The sequence below is a fragment of the Atheta coriaria genome, unplaced genomic scaffold, assembly GCF_025399875.1.
Source record: "Atheta coriaria isolate IRGN ID8LTWV9N9 unplaced genomic scaffold, Caltech_Dcor_3.1 hic_scaffold_9_pilon, whole genome shotgun sequence".
Classification (NCBI taxonomy): domain Eukaryota; kingdom Metazoa; phylum Arthropoda; class Insecta; order Coleoptera; family Staphylinidae; genus Dalotia; species Dalotia coriaria.
Genome location: NW_027045451.1, coordinates 6,216,960 through 6,230,937, shown reverse-complemented (window position 1 = coordinate 6,230,937; position 13,978 = coordinate 6,216,960). Strand labels below are relative to the sequence as shown.

At 32.9% G+C, this 13,978-nt stretch overlaps 4 protein-coding genes and 1 pseudogene across 4 annotated transcripts; 2 read left to right on the top strand and 3 right to left on the bottom strand.

Moving 5' to 3' along the window:
• On the bottom strand, nt 1-1,077 carry LOC135797944 (uncharacterized). The gene is made up of 2 exons (XM_065310549.1): nt 743-1,077; nt 1-681 (listed from the first exon to the last, which is right to left on the bottom strand). The coding sequence occupies exons 1-2, from the start codon at nt 749-751 to the stop codon at nt 94-96; spliced, it is 597 nt and encodes a 198-aa protein (XP_065166621.1). The 5' UTR covers nt 752-1,077; the 3' UTR covers nt 1-93.
• A 54-nt stretch (nt 1,078-1,131) lies between these two features.
• LOC135797942 (uncharacterized) lies at nt 1,132-2,714 on the top strand. Its single transcript, XM_065310542.1, has 3 exons — nt 1,132-1,671; nt 1,996-2,249; nt 2,316-2,714. The coding sequence occupies exons 1-3, from the start codon at nt 1,380-1,382 to the stop codon at nt 2,571-2,573; spliced, it is 804 nt and encodes a 267-aa protein (XP_065166614.1). The 5' UTR covers nt 1,132-1,379; the 3' UTR covers nt 2,574-2,714.
• Nucleotides 2,715-3,414: 700 nt separating this feature from the next.
• LOC135797940 (filaggrin-2-like) lies at nt 3,415-4,463 on the top strand. Its single transcript, XM_065310541.1, has 2 exons — nt 3,415-3,494; nt 3,558-4,463. The coding sequence occupies exons 1-2, from the start codon at nt 3,492-3,494 to the stop codon at nt 4,359-4,361; spliced, it is 807 nt and encodes a 268-aa protein (XP_065166613.1). The 5' UTR covers nt 3,415-3,491; the 3' UTR covers nt 4,362-4,463.
• A 5,545-nt stretch (nt 4,464-10,008) lies between these two features.
• LOC135798179 (cytochrome P450 9e2-like) lies at nt 10,009-11,759 on the bottom strand (annotated as a pseudogene).
• Nucleotides 11,760-11,868: 109 nt separating this feature from the next.
• On the bottom strand, nt 11,869-13,764 carry LOC135798177 (cytochrome P450 9e2-like). Its single transcript, XM_065310929.1, has 2 exons — nt 13,502-13,764; nt 11,869-13,424 (listed from the first exon to the last, which is right to left on the bottom strand). Exons 1-2 carry the CDS (start codon nt 13,696-13,698, stop codon nt 12,035-12,037), a joined length of 1,587 nt encoding a protein of 528 aa, XP_065167001.1. The 5' UTR covers nt 13,699-13,764; the 3' UTR covers nt 11,869-12,034.
• Between the last annotated feature and the right edge of the window lie 214 nt (nt 13,765-13,978).

Below are 13,978 nucleotides of genomic sequence, written 5' to 3'. Positions count from 1 at the left end.
TAGATCACAAATATTATTGTTTATTTATATTTATAAATAGTAATAAATTAAATATTATGGCATTACACTTTTATGTGGAAAAATTAAATTAGTTCAAATCAATGCTGGGAATTCAGCGTTGTGGTACCAGTCAGGGTACCTGGAATTGATGGCATTCCTGTATGGACGATTGTAGCTAGCTCCTCTATCCTCACTATAATATTTACGCCTATTGCAATTGGGAACATAATCCTGATTACTAGCAGATTGTCCTCTGTAGTTGTAGTTCCTAGCTGGAACATAGAAACGCCTTTTTGCAGCTTGCTGCCTTCTGTAGGCAAACAAAGGTCTGAAAACTATACCAGATTCAGCAGTATTCATTCCTTCATCGAAATTTTCACTGGAATGAGCCATTATGGCTTGCCCTTGCTCATTAGTCAAGACTTTAGTGTCAGACTTGACATCACTTAATGGCAATGCTATAATTTTTTTCTTCAGAATATGATCATCAGGTATATCAGTGTGCATTTCATCAGGTTTTATTTCAATAGCGTTAGAAGGAACGGTTTCATGATGTTCAAGTGCTGAGAGAACGTAGAGGTTCTGTGCAGTAGAAGAAAATGGTTCTATAGTTGTAGATTCAAGAGGATGTGCGTTAATTTCGTAGAGATTGAGTGTGCAGATAGAAAAAAGAAGAAATATCTGAAAATATGGAAAATTTTAAATCTAGGCAATCAAATTTACACCTATTTTATGTACTTACGGTTCTCATTGTTTGGCTTAGTTATAAACTGGATAATATCACTTTAAATTGAGTTTAAATTAGAAGCATGTGAATTGTTCTTGAACTTGTAGCACTCGATATTCGAATGAGTAAAAAATGCGCGGAGTTTGTTTTATATATGTTTGCAAAACTTTTGAACTCTCGACGTGCAAACAGTCTTTTCACTTTTTTGACGCGACAGAACAAAAACAATACGCGTCTTTATGTTGGTGGGCACGCCGCATTTGTTTTCGTAATTAGCGGTTCATTCCGGTACTTTCGGACACACAAATCGTGAACATCTTGTTTCATTTGGTAGTTCAATGTCAAAATATTTATGTATTAAGATTCCGGCAAAGTGTTGATAACCCATTGAGTGAGACACGATAAACTTTCAATCTTTCCTCGAATTACACGATTTGTTTATTAGCACTTGCGTTGTAAAACTGTAAAATTATTCGTCAATTATTTATCAATTTATTGATTCTCGCTAATCCAACTTTACGGATATGATAATTAGCAACATTTTTTAAATTTTATTGTTGTGTCCGACAGTTGACATTGTCTAATATAAATGTAATTTCAAATTTTAATTTTTTTCGTGATTTCGTTTCTATTATGAACAAATCTGTTCATAATGGATTCGGCTATAAATCCCGAAGAGCTAAGTGCGCTTTCAAGTACATCGGACTTTAGTACTTTAAGCGAAACAACCGAAAATTTATCTGCATCATCACAAATCACGCTTATTTCTACGGAAGGGAGTGCTGCTATTGCAGAAGATCTTAGAGAGGAAATTAGTGAAAATATTATCCAGAAACCTGCCCAAATGAAACTCGTAACCGAATATAGTTTCGGCCAACAGTTGCGTATGCAAGCCCAACAAATGGCAAAGTATTTACGAAATCGTACCGGAAATGATGCTAGCGGTGCGCTAAAAATAATTTAATTTACAGTTTTGCCTAGAAATAGCACTAAAAATAGCTTTGATGTTTATCTTCTTCTAACACACTATAAAAATTATTGTTTGTTTTTAACTCTCGACTGGTTGTCAGGTGTTAGTCATATTCGTTAACGCGTTAATTGTCTAGTATAAGGTAATTACAAGGCGTTTAGTCATATTTAATTGCTTCTTACGCGGTTTACCACCTTGTTAATTGCCGGCAGGACATTTCAATGTGAAATATCTTAAAGTTATTAATTTGGAATTTCCAAACTTTCAAGAATACTTTACTTAAAATGAAGATTTCTAGGTGAATTAACACAAGATCCAGAGTGTTCTGATGATCATTCAACAAAGAACACTGATGATCTTTTACCGAAAAGTAAAAGTACGATTCTGGAACAAAATGAAACGACAGATTGTTCGGAAACGATTGAATCTGGTGATTTGGACAATGAGCAAACCAGAGAGTTACTCAAACACTATCTGGAGAATTCCGACTCGGTTGATGCGCTTAAAATTTACAAGCTGGAACCTTTGAATTACCTTAAACAAATAGTCACGGTATAGATTATTTAAAGTTACCCTTTTAAGGTATTTTGGGTTTATTTGTGTTTGTGTGACTTTTAGCACATAATGGAAGTCTTCAATTTTATGGTCTTGATCTGCTCGAGCAAACAGTTCTGGAACACTGCGTTGGTTATTGCGAATATTTTAGCGGCCGTATTCTTTTATTTGGTACTGGCTGTTTCGACAATTATCGTTACACTAATTTTAAATGTGCATGATGCCCTGGAAGCAAACGAAGACGACAGGGATAAGAATGCGAAAAAAGAAGAAATGCAAATGCAGAAACTTCCTCCCAATATTGATGAATTGAGTCTTTAATCAAATGAATATCAAAATTATTTATTCCGGCAAATACTCTAAATTAATAGTTGATATTATACGATGTCAGTAAAAGAAGAATTTGGAAAAACATGTTTTTTAATATTCTTGTAATGACACTAATAAAAACGCATTAAAATATTCCCGGTGATAACAGATAAAAGATATAACATTAAAATTATCAAAAAACAGGTCTTTGTTCTCGCAGAATTTCGTATAAATATCATTCGTGTTAGGTCGGATGGCATTCACTTGTTTGTGATCGACTAATATTTAATACTAGTTATTTACACAATTGACAACATGAAGTTGGTAAGTCATTCTTGTGTTTAGTTAAATTCTATATAATTATAGTCTAATATTTTATTAGGTATTATTTGTGACCCTATTGGTGGTTATTGTGGCTGTGGTTTATGGACAATTGAAGGATGAACGGCAAAGTGGTCCTCCGTTAGTGCGTACTGCCAGAGGGTACCATCATCATGGTGGTTACGGACATCATGGTGGATATGGACATCACGGAGGGTATGGGCATCATGGCGGGTATGGTCATCACGGAGGATATGGACATCATGGGTACGGCCATCATGGCGGACATCATCATGGAGGTTATGGATTTAATTTCGGAATTGGTTTCTAAATTCAAAACTCCACGTGTAGCCATTGACCTTTCTTTAGGTATAAACTTATATAATATCGTTGTTTCTTTAAATGACTAATGGGTTTTGATGTGATTAAAACTAATGTTAGTTATTATGGTGTTCTTGAGTTTTTGACTTGGGTTTTTTTCTTAGATAAGTTCTATCTATTGTTTTGTACACTATAAAAAATATAAAAAGAGAACTCAAGCAAATATTAGTTCAGTTGTTTCTTATTTCTTCAACCTATAGTTGCAAATGTTCATTATTTCAACAAACAATGGTAGGTCTAAATCTACAGTTTATAAAAGTTAGAAGTGTAACAATAAATTCTTCATATTTTTAGGCAATAATAACTTTGGCGTTCATAGTAGTGCTTGTTGCTGTTTTTACCAATAATGCTAATTGTGATGACTTGCCGGTGAAAACAAATTTAGCTCCCATAAACCCAATCGAAGCAGCCAAACTAGTGGATGATCCAAATCTAGAAGGGCGTTTTGGATATTCTGGATACGCTCGTAATAATGGATATGGTTATGCAAACAATGATAGAGTATATCAACCAGGAATACAAGTTAGTACTGAACAAAACCAAAAACGGTTTAATCCACCAATAAATAATTATGGCCCCCAAACGTTCCAAAATGGCCAAAATAATCCTAATCCAATGGGAGTAAATAGACCAACTGGATATGGAGGTGTAACTTATGGTAAAGGTGCGGTTCAAGGCCAAGACCAAGGACAAGGTTTTGGTAACAGTAACTTTGGACAAGTTGGGCATGGAGGCTTTGGTTTAGAAGATCAATACAATCCCAATATCCAAAGTGGGTTTGACAGTGTTTATGGACAACCTAATAATAATAATTTTGGACATCATGTCCATCGGTACGGCCAACATGATTACCCACACAAACCTTATCAACATGGTCATGGATATGGTTATTATTATAAATATGGGCAAGATGGTAAATATGATCAAGATGGTTTTGGTCAAGATAACTATGGTTACCAATTCCAACCAGATTTTATACGTTATCTCCAGGGGCATAATCAAGACAGATCTAATTTTGATTACGGTTCTGGTTCTTTTGATTCACAACCATCATTTGATCATTATGATGACAGACAGTATTATTGGAATAGAAAGTAATTTATTATTTTACATTTAAGTTGATTTGTGTTTTTGAAGTGAAAACTTCTTTAGAATCGTTGTGATTTTAAAATTAATGAAACGACACTTCAAAGAGACAAACATTTGTTTATATGGTTTAGCCTGCAAGAGAATAAGAGAACACAAATATACAGTGTTTCCTATTATCTTCGTCTCCTATTTTTGCCAAGCTTCGTAGCTAGCCGCAAGTCACTTGATTCTGAATATTTTCTGAATAACTATGCTATACTAACGTTCTTCAAGTGTGCCAAAAACTAAAGCCGGTAAGTGTCGTGAATATCGGCGGAAAAATATTACATAATTTTATACCTTGTCCAATATTAAAATAAACTAGCTTTAACTCGCGGCTTCGCTCGCGAATATCTAAAATACTGAAGTTGCTTCCGTACGCGTCTGTAGTCACAGAAGAAGTAACAATGAAGTAGAATGGCGGGAAGTTTAAAATGGCTGAAAGTATAGTGTACAGTCTCTATAGTGTAGTCAATTGGATTTGATGTTGACGTAGCTGTCGGTAATACAGTGTGATAATACAGTGTGATGGTACTATAGTACTTAGGTTTGAGCTTCATTGCTGGAAAGCTAGATGGCGTTAAAGTAGTCAAATAGCCTGATGTAGAGGTATTATTGGCTAAACAATTTCTTTTTTTTTTATTTAATAAATAATTTTTTTTATTAAATAAAAAGTAGCCTATAACCATTCGGGGACCACTAAGAATATGTGTACAAATTTTCATGATGATCGGTTAAGTAGTTTTTGCGGGAATGTGTAACAAACATCAGGACTTTCGCATTTATAATATTAGTAGGGATAAACCCTATAATTATCCCACTCCGGATACTACTTTCGTCTCATTCTCTCACAGTGCAGTGTTCTGAAGGTTTTACTTCTATCGCGTGTGAACTGCACACATGATTTTTATTTAAATTTCTATCGGCTATAGAATTTTTCAATCTTCCATAATCCTTATTTTTCTGGTTGCTATCTCTTTTAATTTAGATGATATTCACTGTCAAATGTTGTAGAAATAAATTATCAAGCATTTTTCATAAAGTCTGTAAATATGGTGTAGGAAACACCCTGTATCTCGAGAACGAATTGACATGTGTAAAGTTTGCACGGCCATATTAAAGCTCGAGAGTTTCTCTACACCATATATATATTGTCAATCTTCTAGCCCTTTTAGAAGTGCCCCGAAACTCTCTTTAAAAATTGACATTAAAAAAAAAACATGGCGCGCAAAACACCCTGTATCACGCGAAGTAATTGACTTTTTTGACGTTTGCCACCGTTATTTTGAAGTTCGAAAATCTCTCTACGCAATGCATCCTCATCAATCTTCTAGCCACTCTCGAAGTGGCCTAAAATGCCCTTAAAAAATTGGCATCTTTTTTTGAATTGAAGACATGGTGTGGAAAACACCCTGTATCTCGTGAACTATTTGACTTTTTTCTAGTTTCTTGTAGCCATGATAAAGTTCGAGTTCGAGAATTATTTGGCTTTGTTGAAGTGTTGCCTAACCCTTCCAAAAGTGCCCTAAAACTCACTTCACAAATACCTATTTTTGTCCCCAAAATTTCATTATTTGATCGAATAACAGGGTCGAACTTTTTTGTTAAAATATTTTTTCGGATAAAGAACAGGGTCGAATTTTTTTCTTAATTTTTTTTTGGTCCAAGAACAGGGTCGAACTTACATTCTTAAAATATTTTTGGTCGAACAACAGGGTCGAACTTTTTTGTTTAAAATATTTTTCGGTCGAAGAGCAGGGTCAAACTCTTTTGTTAAAATATTTTTGGTGTTAGAACAGAGTCAAACTTACTTTCTTAAAATATTTTCGGTCAAACAACAGAGTTGAATTTTTGTGTTTAAATTTTTTTCGGTCGAAGAACAGGGTCGAACTTAATTTCTTTAAATATTTTTGGTCGAACAACAGAGTCGAACTTTTTTGTTTAAAATTTTTTTTTGGTCGAAAAATAGGGTCGAACTTTTTTGTTAAAATATTTTTGGCCGAAGAACAGGGTCGAACTTACTTTCTTAAAATATTTTTGGTCAAACAACAGAGTCGAATTTTTTTGTAAAATTTTTTTTTTGGTCGAAGAACGAGCTTGGACTTATTTTCCTACATTTTTTCGGTCGAACAACAGGGTCGAACTTTTTTCTTTAATTTTTCAGGGGCATTTTTGAAAGCGGCGAGATTAAATTGCGATTATCTCGAGACTTAAAAGGGCTACGGAAAAAAGGACTTCAAATTCCTGATCTTAAAAGAATTCTCTACATGATGGCACCCTTTTTAAAACACGATCAAAAATGCATAAAAAAATTTAACAAAAATATTTTGTTATAAAAAAGGCAAAAGATTTCTCTTTTTTATGCTCGAGACTAAAAGTTGAAATTTAGTTAGATAATTTAATTCTATATCGTTTATTTTAGTAACTTTTTTGGCTAGTATTTACCGTTTAGGCCCAATTTACAATTTTAATTAAAGAAAAATTGTATGTAATTTGAATAGCGACAAAACCTTAGTTAGCGTTATTATGATCAAAAAGCTTTATTTAAGAACAAAATTTTATTAAGATAACGTATGTTGAATTACATGTTCTTCTATATTTGGTAATAAAAAGTTGAAATTTTAATTTTTATATTTTGCTTAGGAAATGATAGAGAAAACGAATAAACCAGTTTTTAGCATTTATCTTGAAAATTATCTATTTATATATATTATATATATATATAAGAAAGTCGTGTTGGTTAACTCCATTATAACTAAAGAACGGCTAATCCAATTTAGCTAAAAATTGGTGGAGAGGTAGCTTAGGGCCAGGAGAAGGTAATGGGATACTTTTTGAAATGAAAACTTTTCTAAAAGGGCACTAAACGACACTAAAAAGAGACAAACATATTTGCGTATATGGATTATCTTGCGGGACAATAAGAGAACGCAAATACAAAGTTTTCTATTATCCCCGTCTCCTCTTTGTGCGATGCTTCGTAGCTTCCCCCCTAAGCATAGACGTGTGTATGTGTGTACGTGTGGGTTGAAGTTGACCGGTTGATGTTTTTGTTTGGAGAAGGTTACTAGGATACTTTTTGAAGTGAAAACACTAAACGACACTAAAAGGAAACAAACATATTCGCTTATATGGTTTAGCGTACGGGAGAAAAAGAGCACACAAATATAATGTTTTCTATTACCTATCTCCGTCTCCTCTTTGTGCGATTCGTAGCTTGCCCCTAAGCATCGACGTGCGTATGTTTGTACGTGTTGGTTGAAGGTGCCCGGTTGATGTGTTTGCTTGAATAAAACTTAGTAAGTGTAGGATACTTTTTTTAATACTTTTTGAAGTGAAAACTTCTTTGGAAGATACTAAACGAGTCTCTTTCTCCGTTTCTTCTTTGTGCGATGCTTTGTAGCTTCGCCACTCAACATGCAGCGACCAAAACGATCAAATCTTATCCGACAAAACCGTAATGCAACTAGGATTCGAAGGATTGCGAATGAAAGGACTGAAGAAGAACCAAAAATTGCACGTGAATAGCGCGGTGTTAGAATTACTTGACTTCGTGCTTCTCAATCACAAGAGCAAAGCGAGGCGGAACAAAGTTTGCCGGGTCAGCTAGTTTGAGATAAAGAAAAACTGGTTTCGTATTAGTATACCTATAGAATTAAATTTTACATTAAATAACATGTTAAAATTTACAGTTATCAACACTTATGTAATAATTTAAAATGGTCAGTAACTTAAAAACTAATTAAGATAGCGCAACCAAACTTGGATTAATAGATTCCTGGCATTGTTTTTCAACAGATTGGAAAGTTTTGCGAAAATTGGAGAAACAGTTTTATTTGATCAGTTTTGAATTTACTACCCATTTTCCGAAATATTGATGTTCTCGGAAAACTGACTACATATCTTTCATCCCCTTGGAAAACTCAATAGATTAGCGTTTTCCATTTTCTTCCAGCTTAAAAATTTTTTTTTGAGTCCAAAAAGAGTCAAGTGTAACCTCTTGACTACTTTCAGCCGGTTTTTGTCAACTTTATAGAATCAAAAAATTGAATCTGCCATTTTGTAGAACCTAGTTATGACATGAAAAATGTGTAAAAAATTTCGTTGTAACTTTAATGGTTCTCGAGAAAATTGCATCGGAAAATCATTTTTCAAACTCTGAAAAATATATATTTTTAATCTCATCTTATGTATAATTACATGCTGAACGTTATCCCGTTTTTCGTTTTTGATTATCTTCAGTAGTTCCCGAGATAATTAGTTTTAAAGTAGGTATTGCGGAAAGTACATGTTACAAGTAAATGCGTTTCCTGTTTTTGCGCTATTAATCAGGAAGTTGGGTAAATAATGTAATTATGAGCTTTACTTCACAATGGTCTTATTAGTTTTTAATAATTTTTATACTAATTAAAATGTCAGGCACCTCCGCCAAATTTTGAATAATTAATTCCTTTTTTTAGAAAATTTAATAATTTAATTTTTTAATATTATTTAAATAACTTTTTATTGCTTATTACCAAAGAAAACATCCTTATTGATAAAATATTTTAATAAATATTTGTAATTTGAACTGAAATTAAAAAAATATACGCTAAATTCACACCATATAAATCTACTTTAAATGAAATAATTAAATTCATCATAGGGACTAAGCCAAGAGAGATCACTTGAAATCTTAGTTGTATATATTGATATAAATTAATCATTTATTTAGACTCTGAAAACAGAAGTTGAAAATTCCTACCTTTAATTTCAGACATAAAAAAGAGAAAAGATTTGACTTTTTTATGGCAAAATCTTTTCATCGATGTTTCGACATGAAATAATTTAATCAAAAAAGTTTGGCCCTGTCTTTCGACCAAAAATAATTTAATCAAAAAAGTTCGGCCCTGTCTTTTGACCGAAAATAATTTAACCAAAAAAGTTCGGCCCTGTCTTTCGATCGAAAATAATTTAACCAAAATAATTCGGTCCTGTCTTTCGACCGAAAATAATTTAACAAAAAAAGTTCGACTTTGTCTTTCGATCGAAAATAATTTAACCAAAAAAGTTCCACCCTGTTGTTTAACCGAAAATATTAAAAAAAACTAAGTTCAACCCTGTTATTCGACCAAATAATGAAAGCTTTGTGACAAAAATGGTTATTTTTGAAGTGCTTTTTAGGGCACTTCTGGGAGGGTTACGGGATTGGAAAGATATGGAATGCGTAAAGAGACTCTTAAAGTTTAATATAGAAGTTAAAAACTTCAAAAAAGCCAATTAGTTCACGAGATACAGAGTATATTGCACACCATGTTTTCAATTTTTTTTTTAAATGCCAATTTTTAAAGGGCATTTTAGGGCACTTCCAAAAGGGTGAGATGATTGAAGAGGAATGCATTGTGTAGGAAGACTTTCTAACTTTTAAACTGGTGTGACAAACTATTATAAATTCAATTAGTTTGCGAGATACAGGGTGTTTTGCGCGCCATGTTTTTAATATTTTTGAAAAATGTTAATTTTTAAAGTGAGTTATGGGGCACTTCTAAAAATGCCAGAAGATTGACAAGATATGCATCTTGTAGAGGAACTCCCGAGCTTTAATATGGCGGTGACAAACTTTAAAAATATCAATTCGTTCACGAGATTCAAGGTGTCTTCCACACCATATTTGCATACTTTATGAAAAATTATTCACATGATTATTTTTTATTTACAAAAGATTTACTCTCGTTTTTCAAAACTTAACCAAATGCCATCTGATGAGTCTAAGTTAAATAAACCTTTGCCAATTTGTATTGGAATCTGTGTTTTAACATCCGGCACAATTTCAAACTGGAGTAAAAGGTAGAATAATAAGATTTTTATCTCCATGAGTGCAAATCTTGATCCCAAGCAACTTCGTGGACCAAGTCCAAATGGCAAGTAGGTGTATGGTATAATATTCTTCTTGTTATCGTCATTAAAACGTTCGGGATCAAATACTTCTGGTTTTGGATAATATTTTGGATCATTATGAATCGGATAGATTGGAATTAAAATTGATGATTTCTCATTTATAACCAATTCGTCCGGTTCATCCTGATAGAAAGGAGATTTTTTGATTTTATACGTCCCACTTGGTAGTCGGTCTGTAAAAGGGCAGGCGGCCATTTTCTTAAACCTTCAGAAATGACCATGTCCATATATTTCATGCCAATTAAAGCATCATAAGTTAAGTTTCCCTTGCATTTCTTCCTTGTGCTTTCTATTTCCTGTCTTAACCTTTGTTGGATATCTTGATGCAAAGCTAACTCATAGGAAATGAATGATAATGCAGTGGAAACTGTTTCAAAACCAGCAATAAAGAAGAACATAACCTGTGAAGTTATTTCAACATCAGTAAAGTCCATTTTAACTTGTTTCCCTTTGCCAAGATCAGATTCTTGAACAACAGCAAATCCATCATCTTGTTCCGGTCCTTCATGTTGTAATTGACCTTTTCTTGCTTCTAGTAAAAGATTTAACATATCAGGTCTTACGATATTCTTCTCTTGCCTGATTTTCAATTGCCCTCTGACAATATTGTAAAAAAAGTCGCTCACTTCTGGTTTAAACGCTTTGATTTTTAGATATTTACCAATACTTTTATGTATTAATGCTAATGCAATTTTAATACTTCTCCAAAAACTACTAAAATTAGTAATGGCAACTCCATTCATATAAAAAGCATTTTCTCGGTCTATAAAAGAATTGCATTTATGACCAAACGCACAGTTGGCAATAACATCCGTTGCAAAACGTCTGTAAGTATCTTTCATTTGATAAGTATTCTGTTTAAGAGAGTTGCTAGCAAAATATTTAGTAAAATCTTTAGCGTTTTCATCAATAAGAACAAACATTGCTTTCATTTTGTTTCCTGTAAATGCAGGGCTAAGAGTTGATCGCATTATTTTCCATTTGTCTGGTGATAAAGCCACAAGGTTTGAGTCCCAAAATGGATCGTTACCAGCAATAATAAAAGTCTGACGGTTAATAAATTGTTCTCTATCTTTTACAGCCAGTTGTTTAAGTAGTTCGGGATCTCTTATCATTAGTATTGGGCGACCAAATTGATAAAAGCCAATGTAACGACTAAAAACTTTCCATTACTTGACATGTTTGTAAATATTTTTCATCTTACCTTGATTTTGTGTCTCGCTTGTAGTTTCGGAGATGTAAATCCATAAAACTTAAAGATTTTGTAGTTGTTTTGAAGTTTTCTTTTAGGGATGTCCACATTGGCGCTTGTTTTACACCTTTATTGTTCCAAAATTGAAAGTTTTTGACATATCTATACAAAGAAATCCCCACCGCAAGTAAAAATAAAAATAACAACATTTTGAATTATTGCTATACTGCAATACTAGCTCAATACAAATAATATTTAACACTCATGAAATGATTTACTAATCAATGTGCTCCATTACGTTATTTCGCAATAATGATAACGTTGAAATTTTAAGTATTATGAAAACACTTGTTATGAGTTGTTGATACAAGTAAGTTTATTTACGTCATTATCTACAGTTAACCATTTTACATTTAAGATTAAATTTTGCATTTTTATCTCATTTTTAAATTCAAAAGTAATATTTATTTTAGATTAATAGAAACTGCAATTTTGATTATATTTAACGTATTTGTTATTCTCGTTTTTGAATTTTTAACCAAATGCCATCTGTAGAATCTAAATTGAACAAACCCTTGCTAATCTGTACCGGAATCTGTGTTTTAACATTCGGAACAAGTACAAACTGATGCAAAAGATGGAAAAACAAAACCTTAAGTTCCATAAGTGCAAACCTAGACCCAATACAGTTCCTTGGACCAAGTCCAAATGGCAAATAAGTATATGGTTTAATATTCTTCTTGTTATCATCATTGAAACGTTCTGGATCAAACTTTTCTGGATGGGGATAGTGTTCTGGATCATTTTGAATTGGATAAATTGGAATTAAAACCGAAGCATGTTCATCAATCACAAGTTCATCTAGCTCATCAGGATGATCAGGTGATTTGTTGATTACGTATTTACCACTTGGTAAACGATCTGTAAAGAGTGCAGGTGGCCATTTTCTCAATGCCTCCGTAATGACCATGTCCATATACTTCATGCCCATAAGAGCATCATAAGTTAGTTGTCCATTGCATTCTCTTAACGTGTCATCGATTTCTTCTCTTAATCTTTGCTGAATTTCTTGATGTAACGCCAATTCATAGGAAATGAATGCTAGTGAACCAGAAATAGTATCAAAACCTCCAACAAAGAAGAACATAGCTTGTGCAGTAATTTCAACATCTGTAAAACCCATTTTTACTTGTTTTCCTTTTCCAAACTCAGATTCTTGTACCATAGCAAAACCAGCAGTTTGTTCGGTTTCTTCATGTTTCAATTGACCATTTCTTGCCTCCATCAAAAGATGTAACATATCCGGACGGACAATATTTTTTTCTTGTCTGATTTTTAACTGCCCTCTTATGATGTTTAAGAAAAATTCACTAGCTTTCGGATCAAACGTTTTTATATTCAAAAATTTGGCTATCTTTTTATGAGATAGTGTAAGGGCAACTTTAATACTTCTCCATAAACTGCTAAAATTGGATATGGCAATTCCTTGCATGTAGAAGGGATTATCTTTTTCAAACAACGAGTTACACTTGTGACCAAAAGCACAGTTGGCAATGACATCTGTTGCAAATCGTCTATAAGTATCTTTCATTTGATATGTTCCTTGTTTAGCTGCATCTTTAGCAAAATAGTTAGTAAAATCTCGTGCGGTTTCGTCCATAAGCACAAACATTGCTTTCATTTTGTTGCTTGTAAAAGCCGGACTGAGTGTAGATCGCATAATACGCCATTTTTCACCAGATAAAGCAAAAAGATTAAAATCCCAGAAAGGATCATTTCCAGGACGTACTAATGTTTCACGATTTAAAAACTTTTCTCTGTCCTTGACTGCAATTTGTTTGAGCAATTCTGGGTCTCTAATCATTAACGTGGGTCGTCCGAATTGATAAAGTCCAATGTATCGACTAAGATTTATATAATATAAATTTTATATACTTAACCAATATTGTGAAATTATTTATAATCAAACTTTAATTTGTACCTTAATTTAGAATCCCTCCTATAATTTCTTAAATGTAAATCCATGAAACTCAAACGTTTTATAGTTGTTTGAAAGTTTTCCTTGATAGATGTCCATGTTGGAGCTTGTTTTACGCCTTTATTCCTCCAAAATTTAAAACAACTTACATAACTATATAAGCCGATAGCAGCCGCAATGATTATTAAAATTAACAACATTTTTAATGATAACTCTACTCCGTTCAAGGCAAAAAACGACACTGATTCAATGAGTATAATAATACTCATTACTAATTGATATGTTGAACTTAACTTGACATGCGCGTTGCAAACTGTAAAAAAATAAAACTTAAACAAAGTACTCGTAATTTACTTTCACGAGTAGGGGAGACCGGGGTTGGTTGTAACATTTTTTTTTTAAAGTGAATTAACTCTTGGTTTATATGGTTGTTTCAAATAAATATTGGCTTGTTTTATTCAGTAATTACTCATAATTCAA